The sequence below is a fragment of the Bison bison genome, unplaced genomic scaffold (assembly GCF_000754665.1).
Source record: "Bison bison bison isolate TAMUID 2011002044 unplaced genomic scaffold, Bison_UMD1.0 scf7180017864506, whole genome shotgun sequence".
NCBI classification, from domain to species: Eukaryota; Metazoa; Chordata; class Mammalia; order Artiodactyla; family Bovidae; genus Bison; species Bison bison.
In genome coordinates, this window is record NW_011495063.1 from 2,773,920 (window position 1) to 2,798,788 (window position 24,869).

The 24,869-nt window shown below is 56.6% G+C and overlaps 1 protein-coding gene across 1 annotated transcript in view; it reads right to left on the bottom strand.

Moving 5' to 3' along the window:
- Positions 1–24,869, bottom strand: part of KIRREL3 (kin of IRRE like 3 (Drosophila)) — a 609,658-nt gene that overhangs the window by 7,138 nt on the left and 577,651 nt on the right. The window contains exons 8-15 of the mRNA XM_010829490.1: positions 22,135–22,240; positions 16,996–17,144; positions 15,452–15,579; positions 13,999–14,125; positions 9,676–9,776; positions 6,007–6,205; positions 5,000–5,035; positions 1,295–1,402 (exon numbers count right to left, since the gene is read on the bottom strand). Of these exons, the coding sequence (XP_010827792.1) occupies positions 1,295–1,402; positions 5,000–5,035; positions 6,007–6,205; positions 9,676–9,776; positions 13,999–14,125; positions 15,452–15,579; positions 16,996–17,144; positions 22,135–22,240 (954 nt within the window). The remainder of the gene's footprint in view (positions 1–1,294; positions 1,403–4,999; positions 5,036–6,006; positions 6,206–9,675; positions 9,777–13,998; positions 14,126–15,451; positions 15,580–16,995; positions 17,145–22,134; positions 22,241–24,869) is intronic.

The window sequence follows — 24,869 nt, forward strand, 5'->3', positions numbered from 1 at the left end:
AGTAATAGAACACCTGTCCGGATGTGCTGTGGGCTGCTGTAGGGGCCTCAGAGTGCTTTCTCTAAGGGCTCCTGGTTGCACATTTCTCAGCCTTTCACTGCTGCTCCCATGGCCACTGGTCATCCTACTAAATTCTCACCTCCTTCTAGAAGTCTTCTCTGACCTGCCCTACCCGGCTCTGGTCTCTCTGTTCAGAGAATCACACCTCCGATTCTTGGAAAGGACCTGGAGATCCTCTGGTCCAGCTCCCGTCCGAAGTGGAAACACCCCTGTGCTAGTGTGGTCCAGCTTTTGTGATGGAAAGCTTACTGGCTTCTAGAGGAGGAAGCCCATTGATACCTGGAGAGCTCTGCTGGGAAATTGCTGCTAAAATACACTTCCCTATGAAGTCCATTGAGTGGGTGGGAAGGACGGGCCTGACACTGCATCCTTGGGAGCCCTCAAGAGAGCAAGGCTGCTCGGCTTGGAGGGGAGGACACAGGCAGCCTTTTTCCAACACGTGAAGGCTGCCAAGTGGAGGAGGGCGCAGGCTTCCTCTGTTGATTCACTTGGTGCCTTATGCCCATAGAATGTTAGTGCTGGGTGGGACCCTGAAAGTCACTTCAGCTGACCCCTTGCTGTCACACAGGAGGGAACGGAGGCCTGGAGTAGCTGTGGCTTGCCCGGAGGTCACGGGGTAGAAGAGGTGGGGCTGCAAGACTGTGTCTCTATTGTTCCCACGGCTCCGCCGTCCCACCTACCCTTCCACGTGTCTGTCTAGCACACAGAATTTCAGAGCTACGCTCAGGATGGAGAGTCCAGGCGCACACAATTCAAGAGGGCATCAACACCTGCGTTTTATGCCTAATGACTAAAGGCCTTTTAAGAATCCACACGAAGCAATTCCCTGAATGCTTTTGTTGTTTATTTTCGTGTGTGCGTGACCTGCTTTTCTGGTTGGACTAGCAGATCTTGGAGGGCAAGGATTCTCCCCTTCCCTGCCCCCGCCGAGGGATTTCAGTACAGTTCTCAAAGCACAGGGAGTGTGGTGTGTGTTTGATCCAAGGTGCCAGCTGATGGCCCTGAGGGAGGACGTCCACTTCTGTCCAGCCCAGCATCAGTCGGTGCCCACTGTGTCCCGGATGCGGGGCAAAGCACCGCACATGGGAAGATACACGTGAGACCCGGCCCTGGCCCTGAAGCTCACAGCACTGGTGGGGCCCCTGTTGCTCCCGCTTACTTGCTCTCCGGGGCAGCCTAAGCCCTGCCTTTTTCTCTGTCCCCCTGCCCGAGCTCCCAGGTCTCCCTCCCGTACTTCTCTGGGAGCGGGCGCAGCAGAAGGCCACAATGGTTGCCAGAAGGACGAGGAAGGCCACGCCAGCTCCAACGGCCACCCCGATGATGACCGCCATCGGTACAGCCTCTGTGGGAGAGAAGCAGGAGGGCTGACGGGGAAGCCAGGACAGACAGCTCTCCCCTGGGGGACCCCACCCAGCTCCTTGGGCTCAGCCCCTGCCCAGCTCTGGGCACAGGCACACTTGGGAAAGGCCGCGGGGGCCTGGGCAGGCTCCGGCAGAGGCCACGGGGGTCAGCTCGGGCAGGGACAGGGGTCACGTGGAGGGGGCAGGGGGACTGAGAAAGATGGGGAGTGGTGATGAGGGGGAGACGAAGCAAGCAGACATGGGAGGGGAGGGGAGCGTGGAGATGAGAGGCGAGCCTGGGTGCAGCTGAGCGCTCCACAGGGGTAAACCGGGAGAGTCTAAGTCCCTGGCTTTTCTTTGGCAGATGACTATGGTCACTGCTGCTGCTTTTGTTCGCTCTGATTTTCCTTCTCTTCTCTTTCCCGGGGCTGGGGGTGGACATGGACAACCAGCTTTCAGAGACTTTTCAGGTCTGAGGTAGTTTGAGGGCCTGGGCATCGCAGGTGGAAGGTGCCAGAGGCGAGTCTTAGAGGCCGGAGGGCAGGATCACAGTTCCCCGCCCACCTCTTTTTGGGGGAAAAAAAAAATCTTTTTTTTTTTTTTCCAATTTTTTTGGTCATGCTGTGCAGCATACAGGGATCTTAGTCCCCCAACCAGGGATTGAACCTATGCCCTCTGCAGAGTCCTAACCACTGGACAACCAGGGATTTCCCTCCCCCCACCTCTTTAAGAAGAGAGGCCCAGTCCTGCCAGTCTCCCAGGCAGGAATCCTGACACCCCACCCTGCCAGAGAGATGCCCGGAATGCCAGCCAGGCAGGGCTCCACTTCCTGCCGAGTTCCTGGAGTCTGTCTCACGCCCTCCTCCAGTAGAGATGGGTAGGGAGGGGGGAGGGTGACGTTAGGGTGGCGGGGTCACTCTTCCAGACGGTCCAGACCTTTCTGTGGTGGCAGAGGGGGTCTGAGCATAAGATGTGGGGCCCTGAAGTGTCCATGGGGGGATAAACTAAGGAATGCAGGGAGAGGGACAGCTTAGGGCTCACAGAGTCCAAGCCTCCTATTTACAGATGGACACCCGGAGGCCCAGAGAAGTCAAGTGACTTGGTTAAGGACACGCAGATGCAGTAGAACCAGTGCAAACCCGGGTCTCCTCTTAACCACCCTCCTCGTCCTGCCCAGCTCCGCACACTGCGTCACATGGCATCTTCCACTCTCACAGCCTTTGTACGGCCCAGACCAACCAACTTTCCCTCTCCTTTCTCATCTGTAAACTGGGATGGTAACAGCGCCTGCCTTGAGGGTGGGGGAGGGCTGGGGTTTTTGTTGTCATTGTTTAGTCGCTAAGTCACATCTGACTCTGCCACCCTATGGACTGTAGTCTGCCAGGCTCTTCTGTCCATGGGATTCTCCAGGCAAGAAGACTGGAGTGGGTTGCCATTTCCTCCTCCAGGGGATCTTCCCGACCCAGGGATCGAACCCACATCTCCTGAATTGCAGGGGGCTTCTTTACCACTGAGCCACCAGGGGAAGCCCTTGGGATTCATACAGATGAATGCAGGCAGGTAAAGGCTGGCACAAGCTGGTACCCGAAACTATCCAAGCCTTTGCCCCCGTGTCTGTGTGGGAAGGAGGACCACAGCAGATGCAACGAGAGCAAAGCCCCTTTTAGAGGACTTTTGAGGTCCTCTCCCACTGCTCTCAAGGGTAGATGATGTTCTCAGGGTAGATGACTGGGACTCCAGGTGTCTGTCTTCAACGGGGGTTGGCCTCTCGTCTCGCACTGTTGTTTTCTTTAAAGAGAAGAAAAGAGGAGGAACCTGGCAGACCGCAGCCCCTAGAGAGGCTGGCGGGAGAGGGAGGGTCCCTCTCCCAAAGGAGCGGGTGCCGCGGTGGTGGGCAGTGTCGGCTGTCACTGTGGGATTTCCCTTCTAGCCCAGGACTTGCACACAGGTCCATGAATCACCTGCCTAGTGGTGGCTGAGGCCCCTGTAGGGGCACCAGGGGACAACAAACGGGAGGTGTTGGCCTGGTCTCAAGAGTCAGGGGCGAGACAACGGACTTGACCTCAGCCAGCCCCATGAGCTGGTTCTGCCAGTGAGATGGTTCCGTCTCAGGTTTCAATTCCTCGCAGGAAGGAAAACTGCTTTGGAAGTTCGTTGGTGCAATGCTTTTGAATTTGATGAATTTGGGTTGGACTTAAGTTTCTCCTAGACTCCTAGGAAGTCTAGGAGTCCTTGGAAAACTCTGGTCTTGTTTCAGCTGAGCCCAGAGCAAAGGATGAAGGTGGAAGGTTCCTTAACCTGCCTGGGCCTCAATGACCGTGAAATCCAAGAATAAGGAAGTGGTATCTAGGGTGGTCTCTGCGTCTGGTGTCCTTGAGGCCACATTTCCTTAAGTCATTAACAGCTGGGTGGGGCATGGGTGTGTGACCATCTTATCTGGAGAACTGTCTTAATCGGGGGGACGGAGCAGAGGGAGAGGGTCCCGTGTGGCGGGGCACTCAAGGGTGGCATTCCCTCCATAAAGGCCTGTGCGAAACTCCTTGCTGGGTCACCTGTACAGGGTGTCCCTCTCTAGACAGGGCTCTCTGGGATGTCCCTGGAGAGGGACTGAGTCTTCTCTCCACCCTAGGAGTCTCAGCCACCAAGGAAGGTGTCAGGGAGCTCAGAGGAGTGTGCAGACCCAGGAGAGGTGGAGACAGGGGGAACACAGGAGTCTGTGTTGCCTCCTTGAGTGGTCTGTGTAGGGACTGATGCTCTTAAAGTGGCTGTCTGCCCAGAGGGGAGGGTGTGCGTGGGCCCCACCAGGAGCTTGTGGGAGGAACTGACTAGTCCTAGCTCCTTCTGGGCCAGTGTGGTGGGAGAACCAGGGCAGAGCATCCCACATCTTCATCAGGGCCTTTGTCAACACTGTGGGGTCTGGCTTGCAAAGTCCTGATTCTCTTTTCTGGGTTTCTCCCTGGGAGTGGGGGCTTCTCCTCTTGAGGAGGTCCCAAGACAGAGCAACTCAACCCAGGAAGCCTGGTGACCCCTTGGCTGCCGAGTCCCTGGGGAGGGAAGCAGTGCCCAGCGGCCTGGTGGTGAGATGACAGTTCCACGGGGAATGCAGGAGTGGTGTTAGGAGCCAGCCATTGGAAAGCGTGGGGTTAATATGGATTGTGCGGGTCACAGCAGGGTGGGGCAGCCCTGGTGTCCTGGAAGCGATGGTCAAGCTGGTGGTGATGGTGAGAAGCGGGAGGTGTTGGGCAGGCCAGCTGCTGACCCCAGAGGGGAGGAGCTGACCCCAGAGGGGAGGAGCCAGGGCTTCCAAAGAGGACGAACGGGGAGGGAGGACAGGGAGGACAGGGAGGAGCAGGAGCTGGTGTGGGGAATGCAGGGAGCCTGCGGGCGCAGCCACAGAGGAGACAGGTCTCGGGGGTCCCTAGACCCACCCTGCCTGGGCACCTCGCCCTGATGCTCTGAGTGCACTAAACCCTCAAGATGGGGGGGAGGGCAGAGAAGTTAGCGGCCTGCCCCGGCCTCCCTACCCCCGCTTTGGGCTCCCTCCCCCGCTAGCCCAGCGGTCCCTTCCCCATCCCGGGAGTCTCATGTCTCCTTCGTACCTGCTTCCAGCCCGGCTCCCGACTTCATTTCCGAACCTGTTTGGAAATAAAGCAAGCGTCCACAGCCAGGGCCTGGCTGGCCAGGGTGGGACGGGACTGGGGGTGGGGGTGGGGGCAGCCATCTGGAGGGTCAGAGGGGTGGGGGTGGGGGTGCCCTCTCCTGTCATGGCTCTGGGACACCCCACAGATCTGGACTAGCCAACCTGAACTTGGAGTTGGCTCAGATTGACTTAAAGGCTCCAGGGGAATGGGGCTAGAGAGAGAGAGAGAGACGTGGGGCGGCGAGGGGGGTGGTGATTCTGAGGAGGTAGGGGTGCGGACACTAAGGGGGGGCACAGGAGTGGGGGCGCTGAGGGGAAGACACGGAGGGTAAGCCACAGGGGACCGGGAGGGTTGGGATGATGTGTGGATGATATTATGCAAATTATGTGGGCAAAGCATTATGCAAAGCAGCATCTATCAGGGAGGCGGTATTGGGAGCAGTGTGGGATCCACAGGGTAGCCCTGAGGCCCCCTGCTCAGCCCAGAATCTCTTCCAAGGCATGGCAGCCTGTGGGTGGGCCTTCATCTGGGAGGGGTCAGAGGCTGCCAGGGCCCAGGCCCCCTGGACCGTCCTGTCTGCCCTGGACTAAGCCCCTGGAAAAGGGGCGAGACCTGCAGCCGACCTCAGGACCCGGAGCGCCGCTGGCAGACTGCCTGCCCAGCTTCTCTGGAATCCCCTCCACGCCCTTCTGAGGCTCCCTCCTCCGAGCCTGCACACTGCCCTCTGGCATCTCCTTCCCAGCACAGCGGTCCATGTGTCTCCTGTGTCCCCCGGGGAACCGCAGACGGCTGAGCCCGGCCCCCTGCACACCAGGGACTGGACAGTGCAAGGGTCACCCCTCAGCTTAGCAGGGGCACCCTGGAGGCAGCTCTGTGCCCCCAGGACCCTGGAGGACCTCGCCTGGGGCCCTGCCCTCGCAGGGAGCGGCCGCAGCCCATGGACCTGGCAGTCCTGGCCACCCCACCTTGCTCCTTAAGCCGGATGATCTCCGTGTCGGAGCCAAAGCTGTTCCAGGCGGTGCAGTTGTAGATGGTCTGGAAGTCCGCCCTCACGATGTTGCTGATGGTCAGCGTGGAGATGACGCCCTCCTCTGTGCTGACCGTCTCCACCGTGTAGCGGCCCGATGTGCCCGATTCCAGCACATTCTCCTTCCAGGACCAGGCCTGCCCGAGTGCACAGAATCAGGAGGTCACCCCCCAGGACCACCCCCCAGGACCACAAGGCGGCCTCCCCACCCCCGGGTGGACACGGCCAGGTCCACAGTCGTGATCACTGCCACACAGCACACATAACAACACGTGTGCACACAGCACAGCATGCACACACATCATAACATGGATACACCCACCACCATACACACAGACACACACATACACATCGTAACACGGATACACATACACACCCCCACACACATCACAACATGGATACACACCCCCCACACACACATCACAACACGGACACACACCCCACACACACACACATCACAACACGGATACACATACCTCACACACACACACATCAGAACACGGATACACACCCCTCCACACATACACATCACAACACAGATACACATACCTCACACACACACATCACAACACGGATACACACACACCCCCACACACACATCAGAACATGGATACACATACCACACACACACACATCACAACACGGATACACACACCTCCACACATACACATCACAACACGGATACACACACCTCCACACACACACACCACAACACGGATACACATACCACACACACACACATCACAACACGGATACACACACCTCCACACATACACATCACAACACGGATACACACACCTCCACACACACACACCACAACACGGATACACATACCACACACACACACATCACAACACGGATACACACACCTCCACACATACACATCACAACACGGATACACACACCTCCACACACACACACCACAACACGGATACACATACCACACACACACACATCACAACACGGATACACACACCTCCACACATACACATCACAACACGGATACACACACCTCCACACACACACACCACAACACGGATACACATACCACACACACACACATCACAACACGGATACACACACACCCCCACACACACATCACAACACGAATACACACACCCCCACACACATCACAACACGGATACACACACACCCCCACACACATCACAACACGAATACACACACACCCCCACACACATCACAACACGGATACACACACACCCCCACACACACATCACAACACGGATACACATACCACACACACACATCACAACATGGATACACATACCACACACACACACACACATCACAACACAGATACACCCCTCCACACACATACACATCACAACATGGATACACACACACCCCCACACACACATCACAACACGGATACACATACCACACACACACATCACAACACGGATACACATACCACACACACACATCACAACATGAATACACACACACCCCCCCCACACATCACAACACAGATACACACACCCCACACAGATACACATCACAACACGGATACACACACACATCACAACACGGATACACACACACACACCCACACACACATCACAACATGGATACACATACCACACACACACACATCACAACACAGATACACACACACACCCCTCACACACACACACACACATCACAACACAGATACACACACACACCCCCACACACACATCACAACATGGATACACATTCCCACACACATCACAACACGGATACACACCCCCCACACACACACATCACAACACGGATACACACACCCCCCCACACACACATCTCAACACGGATACACATAACACACACACATCTCAACACGGATACACATACCACACACACATCACAACACGGATACACACACCCCACACACATACACATCACAACACGGATACACACACACACACCCACACACATCACAACACGGATACACACCCCCCTACACACACACACACATCACAACACGGATACACGCAGCCCCCCACACACACATCACAACACTGATACACCCACCACCCCACAGACAGCACGTGCGCGTGCCCACACACACACACGCAGGCTTAGAAGCTGGGCCACCTCAAAGGGTGTTTCCATCGACAAGGGTCCCTATGCGGCTCTGGGTCGGAACATTTTCCCTGGGTGAGCAGGGGGCCCTGGGGTAGCAATGGGAGCTCCTCCTTCAGATGATGCCCCTGACAGGTGGTGAAGACCAGCCCCAGGCTGACTGAGTCTGGTTCTGTTACTCTGTACAAAGGCTGTGCTCTGAGAGAATCTTCGTCTAGCTCGGTTTAGGATGGTGATGTTACTGATTCTCAGACCCATTTCAGGTACACGGTACCCCACCCCTCTTGTTGCAGTGTTCGGCAACAGAATGAGTGCTAGAGGGTGGGGTGGATGCGCCCCGAGCCACTTCCAGGTCGCTCCTGGGGGTGCCCTGGGCTCTGTGGGGGTGTTTAACTGCATCCGATACTGTCACCAAATGCTCCCCGGGGGCAGAACTCTGCCAGTTGAGAACCCCTGGCCTCGAGTCCCATCTCCAAGAAGACAAAGACTGTGTGAACATGCTTGGGGTGGACTGGATATTATCCACGATGGGACAGTGTTGATAATGTTCCATTGACAATGAAATATAATTACACTTACATTTTAAAAACCATTAAAAGAGCGAAAGGAACAGAGAAACACAGGTATTAGTCCTATCTGTGAACTCTTGCCATTTTTGTGTGACTCACACAGTGAATGAGCTCAACCCCTGAGGAAGGGTGTAACTGTAATGTCTTCATCTACAGGAGGGCACCTTACTTGTCGGGCATGTGCCCCTGACCGCCACTCTGGCACTGCCGTCCCTGGAAAAGGTAAAGCTGCCCTGTGAACTTGAGTCTTCCGGCAGGACCACCCAGGCCCTGGGGCTTGCCTCTCTTTTTCTTCTGCCCCAGCTCCCGCTAGTTTCAGCTGAACTTGGCTGGAAGACCCCCCCTTTTACAAAGGTAAATACCCAGGGGGGCCAGGAGTGAGCTAATTGGGCTGCCTCAGCCGCACTGCCCTGTGGGGAGCAGGGTTTGGAGGAAGGGGACAGGGAGAATGGAGTGATGCTTTTGCAGGGAAAACTTGATAAATGGGGCAGCGTCCTCCATGGACAGCCAAGCAGAGGAGGCCTCCGGAGGTGCAGAGAGGGGTCTGCTGACTATAACTGCTTCCTGTTTATGACTTTGCTAACGACTGGCCTTGAACCCAGGAAAGGGAAGAGATGGTTTATCTTTTTCTTCTGCTGCCCTCTTTCCCCTCTGCCCACAGGATGTAGAATGTGGTCAGAGGCACAGCTGAGAGGCAGAGCAGAGTTAAACACACCCATGGGCGAGCAGCACACCGCATCCTGAGAAAAGAAACTGCCTGTGACTTTTGTCTTCCTGATGCTTTCCCAAGGAAGTTTTTCCCAATAAGAAAGGGAGAGCAGAGGTGAGACTGACCAGCCAGATGGCTGAGTAGCTGCAGGCAGAGATAACCCACCAGACTGTTCAGTGTGTGTGTGGGGGGGTGGCTGTCCCCCTTGCTCACCGCCCCCCTACCAAGCCCACCCCCAGGCACTCACGATGCGGTCGGGAGGTGGCGTGCTCCGGATGAAGCACTTGATCTGGCCCTTCTCCCCATGCAGGGCATGCTGGGTTTGGGTGCTGGAGATGATGGGGGGTCCTGTTGGGGAGACAGCATCATATCAGAGAATCGGGAGGGGCGGGACCCCGGCTGGACCCCTCGCAGCAAGTTCAGAAGTTTATATATCCATTCAGCAAACATGTAGCAGGGGCTTCAGAGATAAAGGAGGCGTCAGTCATAAACCTTTCAGGAGAAGATGAGTGAGCGAATGCCTCTAAATCAGGATTCCCAGAGACATGAAGAGCTGTAATAGAAGATGGTGGTGGTGATAGAAGGAGGTGAGGTTGACACTGGGCAAAGTGCTAACGGACCTCACAGGCCACAGGCGAGAGAAATCTACCTGGCAGGCGGGGAGAGCTTTAAAAAGGAGGCGGCAAACCTGAGAAGGGAGTGGGGGAGGTGTCAGGAAGGAAGGAAGGAAATGTCACCTCCCCTAGCTAAAGTCAGTTCAGTTTAGTCACTCAGTCATGTCCGACTCTTTGTGATCCCATGGACTGCAGCACACCAGGCCTCCCTGCCCATCACCAACTCCTGGAGCTTACTCAAACTCATGTCCATTGAGTCGGTGATGCCATCCAACCATCTCATCCTCTGTCGTCCCCTTCTCCTCCCGCCTTCAATTTTTCTCAGCATCAGGGTCTTTTCAGATGAGTCAGTTCTTCGCATCAGGTGGCCAAAATATTGGAGTTTCAGCTTCAGTATCAGTCCTTCCAATGAATATTCAGGATTGATTTCCTTTAGGGTGGACTGGCTGGATCTCCTTGCAGTCCAAAGGACTCTCAAGAGTCTTTTCCAACACCACAGTTCAAAAGCATCAATTCTTTGGCGCTCAGCTTTCTTTATAGTCCAACTCTCAAATCCATATACGACTACTGGAAAAACCATAGCTTTGACTATGACCTTTGTTGGCAAACTAAAGTCATCTCTGTCTTAGTCAGCTTTTGGATTTCAAACCATTCCCTCATATCTCCAGTAGAGGGCGCGCTTGCCTAACAAATCAGTGTCCTTGGCCGGCCAGGCAAACCAGGCAGGAAGGGAAATAAAAGGTCTTCCTCCCCCAAGTGGGGAATCACCCCACATAGATGGACTGGGCTGGATACGCTCACAGCCTTCATCTCACAGGTGTCTCAGGAGATCCCTTAGTTCATCATCTTGTCTGCCTCCATGTACATACCAGCCAGCCCAGGTGGGACCATGGCTCCAAAGCTGACCTCAACGTTATCAAATCCGGCCCAGGTGTGCATGGGTGTACGGGTCATGATCATGGATGTCCCCGGGGACACTTGGCTCATTTACCGCATCAGACAGCCTGGAAGATCCACCAGGAATCTGGCAGTGCTTCCTGTCCATTTCTGCCTGTTTGTTAACCCAAGTCTTTCCTTCATTATGCACATCTGGGAATGAGACTGGGAGGGAGGAGACTCGGGCTCCTGGCTGGGCTGGGTGGCTGAGGTGAAGGGTGAGGGGGCAGAAACCCTTGTGCCCTCTTCTCAATCCCTGGGGTAAAGTTTGGGGCTTAGGAGGCAGGAAAGAGAACTAAAGCAAGGGACCTGGAGGACGGGCAGATTTATGATGGGAACAAAACAAAAATTGCTGCAAACGTATTTGCTGTATATTAGCCACCTGAATTAAAGCAGATTTGCATCTCCACGAGCAGCTCTCAGCCAAGGGGAGAAACGTCGTGGGAATCGCCGAGGTGACTCCTATTGCGTTTAGGCTGGGAAATGGCTTGGTGCTGGGTGTGGGGGGGACCCTCATGATAAGGGCTCCTACCCTCAGGGGTTTCTCTATTAGATCCCTTAGCTCCAAGAAGCCTTTGGCTTTTGAAAGGCAGGCGTGCTGCTGGGCGGAAAGTGATGATCCCATAAAACCTCTTTACCTTCACTTCCCAGGAACTAGGATTTCCCTGGTGGGGGTGGGGTGGGGTGTCTCAGCTGTTCTAAAAGTGACCAGGGAAGACCCTGATGCTGGGAAAGATTGAGGGCAGGAGGAGAAGGAGGTGACAGAGGATGAGATGGTTGGATGGCATCACTGACTCAAAGGACACGAGTTTGAACAAACACCAGGAGATGGTGAAGGACAGGGAAGCCTGGCTGCTTCAGTCCATGGGGTTGCAAAGAGTCAGACATGACTGAGCAACTGAACAACAACAAAATACATACACATATAAGGGCTCCTTATACGAGAATAGAAATCTGGGTGAGGGCAGACAGGGTTAGGGGAATCAGAATGCAGCAGTGGTATGCTTTCCATCCCGTTTCTGCAAATCCCAGGTTTGAGCCCAATCAGTCGAGATCTAGGCAAGTTTATTCCCCAAAGGGCGACAGCCAGCAGTAATCCCCCGGCCTGGGTGCGTTTGGATGAGAACCTCATCTTATTTGGGGTTTGTCGGTAGTGTGGGGCCCTTGGGTCCAGGCCCTGCCCAAAGGTCTTCACCATCCCTCCACCTGTTCTCCAGACACAAGTACAGATAAGTTCATTCCCAAGTCTACTCCAGTGTGGGCTGGCAGGGTCCTCTCTGCGGGCCAGTCCGTTTATCCCCCTGCCTCCTTGCTTCACTTTGGTCTCTTGGGTGTTTCCCTTCCTGGCGGCCAAGGGGAGCCTGTGCCAAAGGATTGGAGGCAGAGGAGGGGGTTGGAACGAAGTACACCGGAGGGTACAGATCACACCCTGGAGACTCCAGGGCCCAGGCTGGGGTGTCCCATCCAAGACGAGTGTCCTCTGAGGTGTGTGTTCCCACCTCGAGAAACCGCTTTGATGCCCATTGGAAAGTGCTTGAAAGCCTGAAGTGACACACATTTCAGTCCCTCCTCTATCGACCGTGCTTCTCCCAGACACGAGGATGCTCCTTGAAAAGCTTCAGGCTTGTGGGGCCACATGTGAGTCTGAAGGGCCCCAGCCGGACTGGTCACAGGGCCGTCAGAGCGGAGCTGGCCGCGGTCAGTGGTCAGCACGACTCCCTGCGCCCTCCCAGAGGGGGCAGTGGGGAGGCCACTGATTTCACCAGGGCCTGGTGCCGGAGGAGCCGAGTGTCAGACACCGGAGCCGGCAGGAAAAGGCTGCAGCCCGTGTTGCCATGGATATACGGAGGCACGATCAGATGCTGTTATTTTTAGCCCTGCAGCACCAATTTATTGGTGGCATCCTGGGGACACGTAGGAAAGGCAGGAAGGCTCCCGAGACCGGGTTCTGCCCGGGACAGACAGTTCTGGGGTCTGAGTGGATTCACCCTCCCTCTGGGGGTGGGGAGGAGGGAGAAGAAAGAGATGGAGCAGGCTGGCTAATGGGGCCAGCAGTGGACAGGGCGGGGGCGGGGTGCGGTGAGGACGTGCCAAGCTGGTTTCGGTCTCTAGCAAGGGGAGGCCAGATGAGGCTGTCAGTGGGCAGCTTCCTGGGTCGAGATGAAGCCACTCGGGCTGACTTCGGGGTCTTGGCTCAGCCCCTCGCCTGGGCCCTGGTCTGCAGCAGCCCTACAGAGTTGGGTCGGTGGTTTGGTTCTTGCCGGGGCTCACCCCGAAATGAAACCCAGCAGAGGGAAGTTGACTGGAAACGCGGGGTCGGGGTGCCCTTAGCGTCCTCACCCCCTCAGACCAGCCGAGCTGGCTGCCGAGCGCACAGGACGGCAGGAACACGGAACCCCTGTGCTGCCGCTCCAGCCTCCTTGGGTGTGACCTGAGCTAGGTTCCCGCTTCTCTGTGACCGTCTACATCCCGAGATCCAGGCCTTGTGCCCTCAACATCTCACGTGACAGCTCTCTGGCAACTCACACTGTTCTCTCCTGCTATGCTGTGACCTTATTATATATAATAAGACCAGTTCCCTGCCCTCAGGGGACCCCTTGAACTTGGCCCTGTGGGGATGGTGGTGGGTCTTCCCGGTTGACCGGTTCTAACGCAAAGGGAAGAGGTAGACCAGGAGTCACAGAGATGCCCTCTAAAATTCCCCGCCAGGGCCAAGGTCAAGGTCAAAGGATGGATGTGGGATCTATGTTGGCTGCCCAGTGATCCTCTCACCTTTTTACCTGGTCAGGAAAAAATCCATCAGCCGTCACTCTTAGGGCTGAGATCTTGTGGAAGCAGCACACAGGAGGGAGGTGACCAGGAAACCACCCGGGTCCCTCCTCACGTCAGGGCTGGGCTCTGACGTGGACGTGAAGAGGTGGATGGAACGCTATAGACCCAGAGCAGAAACCAACCCCTCGGAGCAATGCCGGGGACCCTCTTGGCCCCCCACCCGCTCCCTGGCATGAGTGGGGTCTTACCATTGACAGTCAGGGTCACCTCTCGCTCCCCAGCCCCCACCCGGGGCACCACGGCTCGGCACACGTATTTCCCCGCGTCCTCTTGGCGAACAGCTTTGAGCGTCAGGGTCTTCTCATTGCTCAGGACCTGGGAGATGTGGAGAGGGTCAGACACCGAGAGTAGGGGCTGGGCTCTGTCTCTGAACCAGAAGGGCTGAGAGGCGGGGTGTGGGGCTAGATCTGCAGCATCTCAGTGAACAACCCCGGGGTAGGGTAGGGGGCAGAATGTCTTATTACACAGCGCGCCAGGCGGACCATCCTATGGGGGGAGCCCCAGCACAGAGGACCCTGTGAAGTTGAAGACGCTGCAGCCCTAAGTGGTGGGTTCAGCGGGTAGGCTGGAGTGAGAGAGAAGGACTATCCTGAAGCTGAGCTTCTGTGAGGGTCCTGGATCTGTCTGTCCTGAGTCATTTCAGTGTCCCTTTGGGATGAGGTTTGGGGCTTCCCTGGTGGCTCAGGCGGTAAAGAATCCGCCTGCAATACAGGAAACCTGGGTTTGATCCCTGAGTCGGGAAGCTCCCCTGGAGGAGAAAATGGCAACCCACTCCAGTCTTCCTGCCTAGAGAATCCCACGGGCAGAGGAACCTGGCAGGGCTACAGTCCGTGGGGTCACAAAGAGTTGGACACGACTGAGAGACTAACACTGACTTTTGGAGGGATGAGAAGGAAATAGGCTTTGGCATTCAACGTCTGAGTTGAGATCCCGGCTTCTGAGGTGCCTGCTCGTGTGGCTTTGGGCCCTAGTTCTCTTCTCTGAGGCCCTTTCCTTATCCCTATAACGGAGCAGTGACACTCGGAGGACAGTGTAGTGTCCAGCAGGCAGTAGGGGACACGGAGGCCACTTTCCTCCCGGCTTCCCTGCCTGAGGCTCTCCCTGTCCTCCTGGGAGGAGGGAGGTCTGAAACTCTTGGTACTTGAGTCGCTCAGTCATGTCTGGCTCTTGCGACTCCATGGACTGTAACCCACCAGGCTCCCCTGTCCATGGGGTTTTCCAGGCAAGAACACTGGAGTGGGTTGCCATTTCCTCCTCTAAAGAACACACACACTTTAAAAGAGGAAAAAGCAGGGAGAAGGCCAGGCTTAACTGCAAAGCTGAAGATCATGACTATTAGGGGAGAGCTGAAAAACCTCTCTAGGGACTTTTCACCCCCAGCGTCTTGGTGACCACCTGCTTTTCTCATAAGGTTCATGACAGGGCAAAACTGTACTGGCTGAATGTGTTTAGGCCTAAGGGGGGTAGGTGTGGGTACCTGGGGCTCCCTCTCTCCTTTCTGGGGCTCCTCTTCCTGTAGTTTACACGGGAGACTCTCATCTCTAGTGTGTGAGTGAGAGGGGCCCCGGGAGGCAGTTTCCCCCCGGGCCTGAGGTCACCCCACCCCTGCCAGGCTCTCTGTGATCCCAGCTGTGGACTCACCACGCCCGAGCCCCGCTTCATCCAGACGATGGTCAGGGATGGGTTGCCTGTCCAGGCGCAGCTGAAGACGGCGTCCGAGCCCAGGTCTACGAGCAGGGACTGGGGCTCTGTGGTCATCCTGGGCCCAACTGCCATGGGAGGAGGGGGGAGCCGGGGCTGTGGTGGTGGGGTGTGGGACACTCCTGTCCGCCCCTCCTCTCCCCCACTGTGCTTGCCCCATCCATCCACGCTGGCCCATTCCCTTACAGGTCAGGCCTCTACCTGTCTGGGCCTGGCCTGGGAGCTAAGCAGGAGGGCCCCTCTCCTCCAGCCCAGCCTCCCTGGGGCCCACCGTGGAAGTAGGCAGCTCCAGGCCCAGAAAAAGCTGCTCTGGCCCCATTTCTGCCTGGATTTGCCCCCCAGCACTCTCCCATCCCCTTCCCTTTGTCCTGATTCCAGGAAGCCCCACCCTGGCTCCAGGGTGTGGACGGAGGGGCCTGCCTCCCACCCCAGAATCTCTGTCTGCCTTCAAGTCAACTGCCCACCTCCTTCAGGCCTCAGCAGGTGACCTGGAGCCAAGTTCCCCGTGCATCGAGCCCAGCTCCTGGGCCACCGCAGGGCCACTGCAGGGCTGGGAGATAAGCAGTGGGGGACACCAGGCCTCTTGCACGGTGTCACCCCACCCTCCATTATCCTCTATTCCGGCCCTGCCCCACCTCCTTTTCAACACTGAAGGGGAGGCCTTCAGGTCCTTTCCCCGCACGTATCCAGTTAGTGGAGGCTCGTCCCCCCTGCCCCTCCCCCGCCCTACCCAGAAGCCCCTGCAGACGGAGTCTGGGTCCCCAGAGCAGGTGCAGCAGTGGGATTTCAGGGGCAGTGACAGGAGGGTGTGCAGAGAGCTGCCTTCAGGGAGCAGGTGTGAAACCGGGGTCAGGAGGCCCACAAGAGTCCCCTGATGCAAACAGGGAGTCATCGCGCTTCCTGCTGAGGCCGGTGGGGGTGAGGGGGTCAGAAATAAAGTTTGTTAGAGTGCTTCTGAATCTGTACATGGTCAACGTGGTGAACACAGCCGAGGGCTGGCTCCCTCGAGGGTCCCTGCCTGGCCAGTGGCAAGGAGGGGCCACCCCTGATGGGAGGCTGACCCATCTTGGTCCTCATTCTGCTCCTCATTTGCTGTGTGACTTCGGGCCTCCGTCCCCTCATTTGGGTGCTAGGAATAAGAATTCTAGCCTCCCTAGATGATTTTTTTTTTTTTAAGATTTTTTTTTTTTTTGCCATGCTGCGCTGTTTGTAGGATCTTAGTTCCCCAACCAGAGATGGAGCCTTCGCCCTCTGCAGTGAAAGCAGAGTCCTAACCACTGGACGCCAGGGAGGTCCCCTCCCTGGGAGATTATGAGGGTCAAGATAAACACGAGACAGTACATGGGGACGTTTTCTGTAAAGGGCATGGATTCCGAGCTTGGGAGGCATTCTTATGTTGTGTACAATGAGCCCACGATGGTTCCTCCAGCTGAGAGTGGAGACCAGCCTGAGCCCATACGCCAGGGAAGGCCCGAGCCACTCACAGTAGACGTCGACCGTGCGGCTGATGTTGGTGCTGCCCAGGGCGTTGGTCACCTCGCAGGAGACGGGCTCTGAGAAGTACGTGTAGTCCACGGTGGTCCGGTACACCTCCCCCGAGGCCTCCTTGATGATCTGGCCCCGCTTGGCCCACCTGCAACACAGGCACAGGGGCTGGTGCGGACCTCCCGCCCGGGGCAGGGGGGCCGGGTGGGTCCCACCCGCTGGAAGATGAGGCCTGGCGAGGGGCAGGGGAGGGCAGGCCCCTGAGGGGCCCCTTGGGGGAGCCTCCACAGCGGGGTTACTTCTGGGGCTCGGGAAGGGGTCGGTGGTGGGCTCTGGGCTGTGGGTCACCAGGCAGCCAGAAGCACTTGACTGATGGGTTATTCTGGAGGGAGGTGGGTTGGCTCTTCAGTGGGTCTGCCCACGTGGCTGGCCAGGCAATGGCTACCCCCACCGCCAGACCCTGGGCAGCTCGGCTGTCCTGCTCTGAGCTCGCTGGGGGTCTAGTCCTGGACCACATTGGAAAAGGAGGCCAAGCCCGTGACTGAAGAGGCCAAGGTCTAGTGGTGTGTGCCCATTCATGCGTGTACACCTGCACACACACGTGTACACATACGCACGGGCATCAGGAAGCTTGATTTCCAGACAAGACAAGACGCTGATGGAGCGGTGATAGGCAGCTCTCCCAGTTTCCCCGTCCTGACTCCTGTCCCCAGAGTGGGTCCCATCATAGTGCCCTCTCTCCCAAAAGCCCTTCAGCCCTCTCCTACTTACTCATGTTCCTCCACACCCTCTGTCTCCCATCCTGGCTCTGCTCCTTGGGGACCTGGGCTGTCTCAGCACTGCTTTTATGGGACCAGCAGTTGGGTTGGTGGGGGTGATGGGAAGACAAGCTATGCTGACTTCTTTAATTGGCCAGTTGACTGATGGGTATCTTGGGTCTGGCCCTGGGGCGGTGATCACTGTCCTGGTGCAGCAGACAGCCTGCTGTCTGTATGGCAGAGCACCCCAGGGGTGCGTGTGCCCATGTGTGTGAGGTTGGGGGCTCTCCTCACAGCTGCGCAAGGAGAGAGAATCAGAGTTTTCCCTGGTTTACTCTTATTATGGTTCAAACTTTTAAAAAACACACAAGTTCTCAACTGGTACTTCCTACTGTAGTTCAGGCCTGTTTTGGGGTATGTGTCTTTTAAAATTTGTTTTGTTTTTGGCCACAGTGTGGCACATGGGATCTTAGTTCCCTGACCAGGGAGCGAACCCGTGCCCCCTGAAGTGGAAGCACTGAGTCTTAACCACTGGACCACCAGGAAGTCCCTGGAGTGCATGTCTTTGCCAGGGCTGGGGGGCCCCCGTTATCCTGGGGCTACCACGACTCCAGGTAGCCACATTCTCAGGGCCCCCTTTCCTGGGGTCACAGAGGCCTGGGCCCTGCCCTTCCCTCCAGCTGCTCCTGCTTAGCCAGTCCATCCAGCTCGGGAGGTGGCCGTCTCCCAGTATCGCACAGAGCACCAGGCTGGCACTGTGCAGTTATTATCTTGAATTAGTGTCAGATCGTTATTAAGAAGACAATTAATAATAACAATTACAGTTTAACAACAGAGCAAACCATAGTTCCCCGAGAGCTGAAGGAGCTTCCCAACAACCCATTATGAGTTATTCATGAATCATTTCAATCTCTAACTTTAATTTAATGACCACACTTAACAGTCAGGCACAGCTCCCACCTGAGGCGGACGCGTTCAGTCCGGGACACGGTGGTGGATCGGCGTCCAGCCCCGGCTCCACCCACCCTGCAGCCGTGAGGGGCAGGTGGTGGGATGCTACAAGGAGGGGCAGCCGGCTCAGCCAGGAGGAGGCAGGTGAGATCCTCCTGCCCCTGGTTGCCCACAGCCCCAGGCAGCAGGCTCTGCTGGCCAGTCCTCTTCCATTATTGGGGGTTCCTGGGGGAAGAGGGGGCTTTCTCCCCACCCGTCTGAGGTCCCTCACAGTGTAAGCAGGGTGAAAACTCCCTACTGGGGCCCCTAGGAACTCAGAACGGCTGGGGCTATCTCTGGCCTGGAACTCAGCCCTCCTGGCCACACGGGGCTCCTCTTCCCCCAACCAGTCTGGCTTCCCCTCTCAGATTCAAAGACGGGAGACTGAAGAGACGCTGGAGGGCTGTGTAGATGCTGCTCCCAGCTCCCCAGGGCCGATCCCCACCTTAGAAATGGGGGGGCACTGAGAGGAACTCAGCCGCTGTGGGGCTGGGTCTCTGGGGGTCACCCCACGAGTCCCCAGCTCACCTCTCACTCAGCCACTCTTTTTCTTCCCTGTCTTTATTCCCCTTCTGTACCCAAAAAACCCACAAAAAACCCTAAAACAACAAAAACCCTCGGAGGGATCCCTTCCAGAAGCTCAACCCACTCACTGAAGCAGCAGGTCACATGACCAGGGTGAGCCAGAGAGCAAGTCCCCGCCTCTCCCAGCTCCCCTCCCGTCTCCTCCCCTCTCTGTCCCACCTCCCGGTCTCATCTCCCCTGCCCTCCCCTCCGCTCTCATCTCCTCTCTTCTCTAGTTTCTCAGCTCGGCCTCCTCCTCCTCTTTCCTCCAGTCCCTTCACCCTCCCACCACCCACCTGCCCCACACCCCTCCCAACCACTGTGTTCACCGCCTCGCCCAGCCCCTTGGAACAAGAGTCAGATTAAGCTTTTACCAATAAATGTGTAATTTGGCCCGAGCAGATGTAAGAGGATTAATTATTTATATCACACAATCAGGAGGCTGGAGTGTCACTGCCAACAGGCTGTCCTCCACAGCCCCGCCTTTCACACTGGCTGGCAGACCCCCGCCCTGTTCCCTGCGTGGTGGGGCGGGGGCCCTGACACCTCAGAGGGGCGCAGAGAGGCAGGCGGAGACGTGCTTCAGGTATGCTTGCCCCAGGCGGCCGGTCCAGCCAAGTGATGGCTGAGTCCAGTTGGACGGGCTCCCACATCCACCCGGGGCCCCTTGCTGGGTGCTGGGATGGACCAGGGCGCATCTCTGATTTCCGAGATCACAAACCTCTTGTGTGAAACAGGAGGAAGCAATCAAGACAAGGCGGAAGTTAAAAAACAAAGATCCCTTAGTCCCGTCCAGGGCAGCTGGGAAAAATCCATGTACTCAAGTGCTGAGATTGCTCAAGGCCTTTCCTCTTGGATCCCAACACCGCATTTAGAAGGACCATCTGCCTGCTGGGGGAGCCCTCTCAGAGGCCAAGGGGCTGAGCCACAGGGGTGGGCATAGACACTGGCGTCCTCTCACCACCCCCTTCCTCCTGGGCCACCGGGACTCCCTGACATGTTCCTGGAGGCCGGAAGGGCTCCCCGAAAGCCTCTGGAGCCCTTGAGGGTGCCTGATCCGCTCTGAAGCATTGTGGGGCCTCCGGCGAGCCGGAGGGCCAGGAGGTAAGGATGCAAGTAGGATCAGGCGCACGCCTGTCAAACCTGCAGGGGCCCGGCCTATGTCTCTGGCTCCTCCTCTGTGCCTGACGGTTGACCAGGCTCTGAGCTGTAGGGAAGGATGGAGACAGAGGGAAACCACAGGGACCCAGAACCTGTGGAAACCTGCAGGTCCTGGCTCATTAACTTTGTAGTTTAAAAACTAAACGTAACTTTGTATAGAGAAGTCACAAGACCGATCCAGGAAACTGCCATACTCCCTTCACCTAGACTCACCAAACGTGGTCAATATCTTGCCACATTTGCTTCTCGATGATCTCTTCAAATGTAGACTTATCCCTTATTACTGTCATGATATGAGAATGAATGTGGGTGGGTCTGCTTGGGTAGCGTGTCAGCGGGAGAGAAGGGGTGCCCAGGGAAGCTGGCATGAGAGATCTCTTCTGGGCATGCGACAGCTGGTGTGTAGGGCCTGTGAGCAGAATAGCAGAGAGAAGCCCGCCTGTGGATGGAGCCCAGGCCTCGGAGGTGCAGGCTGGAAGCCCAGAGAAAAATACAGAAATTTCCTGCCGCATCTTTGTCATTGTCCCAGCCAAGCCAGACCTGCCGCCCGGACCCACAGGGCCGCGAGACTCCAGGGAGCCTGGAGGTCATCTAATCTTTCTCCTGCCTCTAGCCTGATGAATGGTTAAACCCAGAGGACACATGGTTTTCATCCTATTTAAAAATATCCTCAAGGATAAAGGCTCTGTGCTTTCCCTGGGTTTCAGGTTCCAGCATTAATTATCTGCACTGCAGGGAGCATCGCCTGTGTCTAGCCTGAATCTGTGGCTGCTTCTTTGACCTGTTTCCTCAGGTTCTGCCCTCTGGGGTCATGCTGCCTTTCTTTGGCTCTGTCCTCCACTCCCACCGACGGGTTTGTTTCCAAGTCTGGGACCATCAGCATCCCTGGCACTGGGTGATGCTGGGGCTTCCTAACCATCCCAGCGGTGGGGGGGAGGGGGCGCACCATCAGGTCTGGGCTGGGGGAAGAAGCCGGGCAGAGTGAGGGCCGTGGCGGGGAGTGTCTGAGTGTGCCCTAGAGCACCTCTGAGGCCACTGGCGTCTGGAAGTCTCATGCAGTGGTGATGCCCAGGCAGGAGGCCCAGAGGTGCTGCTCTGTGTGTTTACAGAGTCCGCGAGCCCACATTCTGGAGCGCTGAGGGCCTGCCACACGAGCTCCATGCTGACAGCTGTAAGTGACAGCAGCTCCCGCCTTCAACAGGGAAGGACAGGCTTGTGAAAAGCAGTGAGACGTTCATCAGTGCGGCAAGCAACAGCTGCAGGGGGCGTGGGGATGATGAATCTGGGTGCCCGATGGTCAGGGCTGGCGATCCCAGCAACCCCACCCTACCAGGGGACCGGTTTGGTGAGCACAGGACTAGAATCTGGATCTGACTGACCGTGATGGCTTGTTTTAGCTTTTTCTCCTGAGTCTCCTTCCTTTCAGAAATAAGGGGTACAGAAGCTGTGCAAACAGAAGGAGTGACATCTGTCTCAGAGGAAGGGAGTGTGTGTTCATGAGGAAAAGGCAAGGTCCACCTGGCCAGGGAGGGGTGAACGGGTGTGCTGGAGAAGGGTCCCGGACACCCACAGCGGACCAAGCACCGTGCTGGACGCCTGGACCACAGCTGACAGCCCTGCGACAGGCAGGGGTATCGAGGGGACCCCCCCAGCAGGGCCTCTCACCTGTACTGGGTGACCGCGGGGTTGGCCTTGGCAGAGCAGTGGAACGTGACCACGTTGTCCTCCAACACTGGCTGCGGCTCCACCGACAGGTTGACAAGTGGGGGGTCTGCGGAGAGAAGAGGTGCCTTTGCAGACTGCGGTGCTGTGTGCACCATGGTTTGGGGGAACATGAGGGTAAAGGCCAGCAATTCCACCCCCAGGGTCTCTCAGAGCAGCCACTCCCCTGGTGGTCCCCAGAAAACTGGGGGCCTCGGCAGGGGGTTCCCTCCGTCCCTGGAAGTGCCCGAATCAGGGCGTCCTGGCAGTGGGCTCAGGACTCCTGCTATGGATTCAAGTTATTGTTGTTCAGTCACTAAGTTGTATCCATCCAACTCTTTGCGACCCCATGGACTTCAGCGTGCCAGGCTTCCCTGTCCTCCACTATCTCCCGGAATTTGCTCAAATTCATGTCCACTGAGTCGGTGATGCCACCCAACCATCTCGTACTCTGTTGCCCCCTTCTCCTCCTGCCCTCAATCTTTCCCAGCATCAGGAATGGATTCAAGGCTGGTGTTTAAATGAACAGCCACCCCGGAAGCAGGGCTGTCTGGGCCCCAGAGGGTGCTTGCTGCCTACATGCCAGCTTTGGGTGAACAAACCACTGCAGGAAAGAGAGGTGTGAAAAGGGCGTGGGGGGCGCACGAGGAGGATGTGGATACTAAGTCCCTTTAAATATGAACTTTTCTGTCTTTGAAATGTCTGTCTTGCGTCTCTTTGTGTAAAGGTGCATCTGTTACCTTGGCACTTACAGCCTTCCCCGAGCCTAACCATCTCTGCTGAGTACTGACGGATGTCACTCAGCCCTCAGTTCCCTAGGCAGGGCTCATCTTTGTCACTCAACACGATGAAGCCCGGCTCTCAAGTGTGAAATGATCAGAGGTGGAGGAAACAGGAAGTCAGAGAGGTAGAGAGACGGGGAGACAGAGACACAGAGAGGTCGTGCAGAAGGGAAGTGGGGGAGGAAGCGGGGCAGAGAGATGCCCATGTAGGAGAGATGTGAAGATGAGGGAGGGAAGGAGAAGGAGAGAGACCGAGAGAGAGAGAGAGAGAGAGAGAGAGAGAGAGGGAGGGAGGGAGAAAGTGCAGAGGCAGAAACACAGAGAAGCAAAGAGCAGACACGGATAGGCTCAGAGAGACTCACGTGTTCAGAGAGATACAAAATCAGACAAAAATTTTAGACTTAAGGCCAAAAGACCAAGGGGGACTGAACAGATGGAGACAGAAAATGATAAGGTGCTGGGGAAAAAGCCAAAGACAATAATGAGACGTAGAGGAAAGAGACAGGATGACAGAGAGTTGGAAACAGAGGAGACGGTATCCACAGCAGAGATCAGAGGTGGGGAATCAGCCTGGAAAGAGACCCCGAGGCGGCCTGGCCCTCCTGAGCTCGGGGGAGGCCAGTTCAGGACCTGCTCTGAAAGCTGGGCATCCTTGTGCTCCGGGGTAGGCGCCCAGCCCTTAGCACCCTGGGCATGGTCCACGTTCCAGGGGAGCGGAGATGATAGGCCTGGAGGTCTGGCTGGAGCTCAGCTGTAGGCTGAGTGAAGAGGGCAGCTTGGTCCCTGAGTCCTAGTAAGGCCCTGGGGCCGCATCTTCTGCCAGACCTCATCTATAGGCACAGCTCTATGCTGGGAGGGCAGGAGGACTTGCTGGGGGTTCACCCCATTTTCAGAAAAAGAAGTAAGAAAGCTGGTTTCTCAGAGACCATCTGGAAAATGCTGACCTGCTCTGGGTCCACATGAAGGGCACCACTGGTGGAGCAAGACTCCAGCTACCTGGGCCAGCTCCTAGTTGAGATGACAGAGGGCTCCCTGAGTCCCTCGAGAGTCAACTGTGCAGCCGCCCCAGCTGCAGATGGAGCCTCACCCAACCCGGAGTTGGGATTGCTTGGCAGCGTGCTCTCCCTGTGCCCTGCTGGTGTTCAAGCTGCCTGCTGGGGTGCCGGGCTTGGGGGGAGATGACCCACAGGGCTGCACTGGGGTGTGCAGACAGCTTGTTAAGATGCAGGAGAGAATGCTGGTTCCTGACAGCAGCAGGTGGTTGGCCAAGCTGGAGCTGTTCTCCCCACATCCGTTCTGGATAGGACCACAATTCTGGGAACGTCTCCTATGACTTGCTTGCCTTTTCCTGGAGAGTTAATTATGGGGAAGTGTTGGCTACTTCAGTGACCTCAAAGTTGGTTTTTATTCATTTATTTTTAAATAGGAATTATTTCAAAAAATTTGTATTTATTTGGCTGTGCTGGGTCTTCGCTGCTGCGTGGGCTTTTGTCTAGTTGCAGCGAGCGGGGACTTCTCTCTAGTTGCAGCGCGCAGGCTTCTCACTGTGGTGGCTCCTCTTCCTGTGGAGCACGGGCTCTGGGTGCGCGGGTTTCCGTAGTTGGGACACGTGGGTTTGATAGTTGTGGCTCCTGGGCTCTAGAGCGCAGGCTCAGTAGTTGTGGTGCAAAGGCTCAGCTGCTCTGTAGCACATGGGATCTTCCCGGAGCAAGGACTTTGAACCCATATCTCCCGCCTTAGCAGGCAGATTCTTTACCACTGAGCTACCAGGGAAGCTCTCTACATTGGTTTTTAAAGCGTGACTCCAGCAGACCCAAAGATGCGTGGCCAGGACTTGCCTTGAGAGCTCTGCCTCCATCTCCCAAGACAGCTACATCCCAGCCTCCTCCTGGCTCTTCCCCATCACCTGAGTGGGTT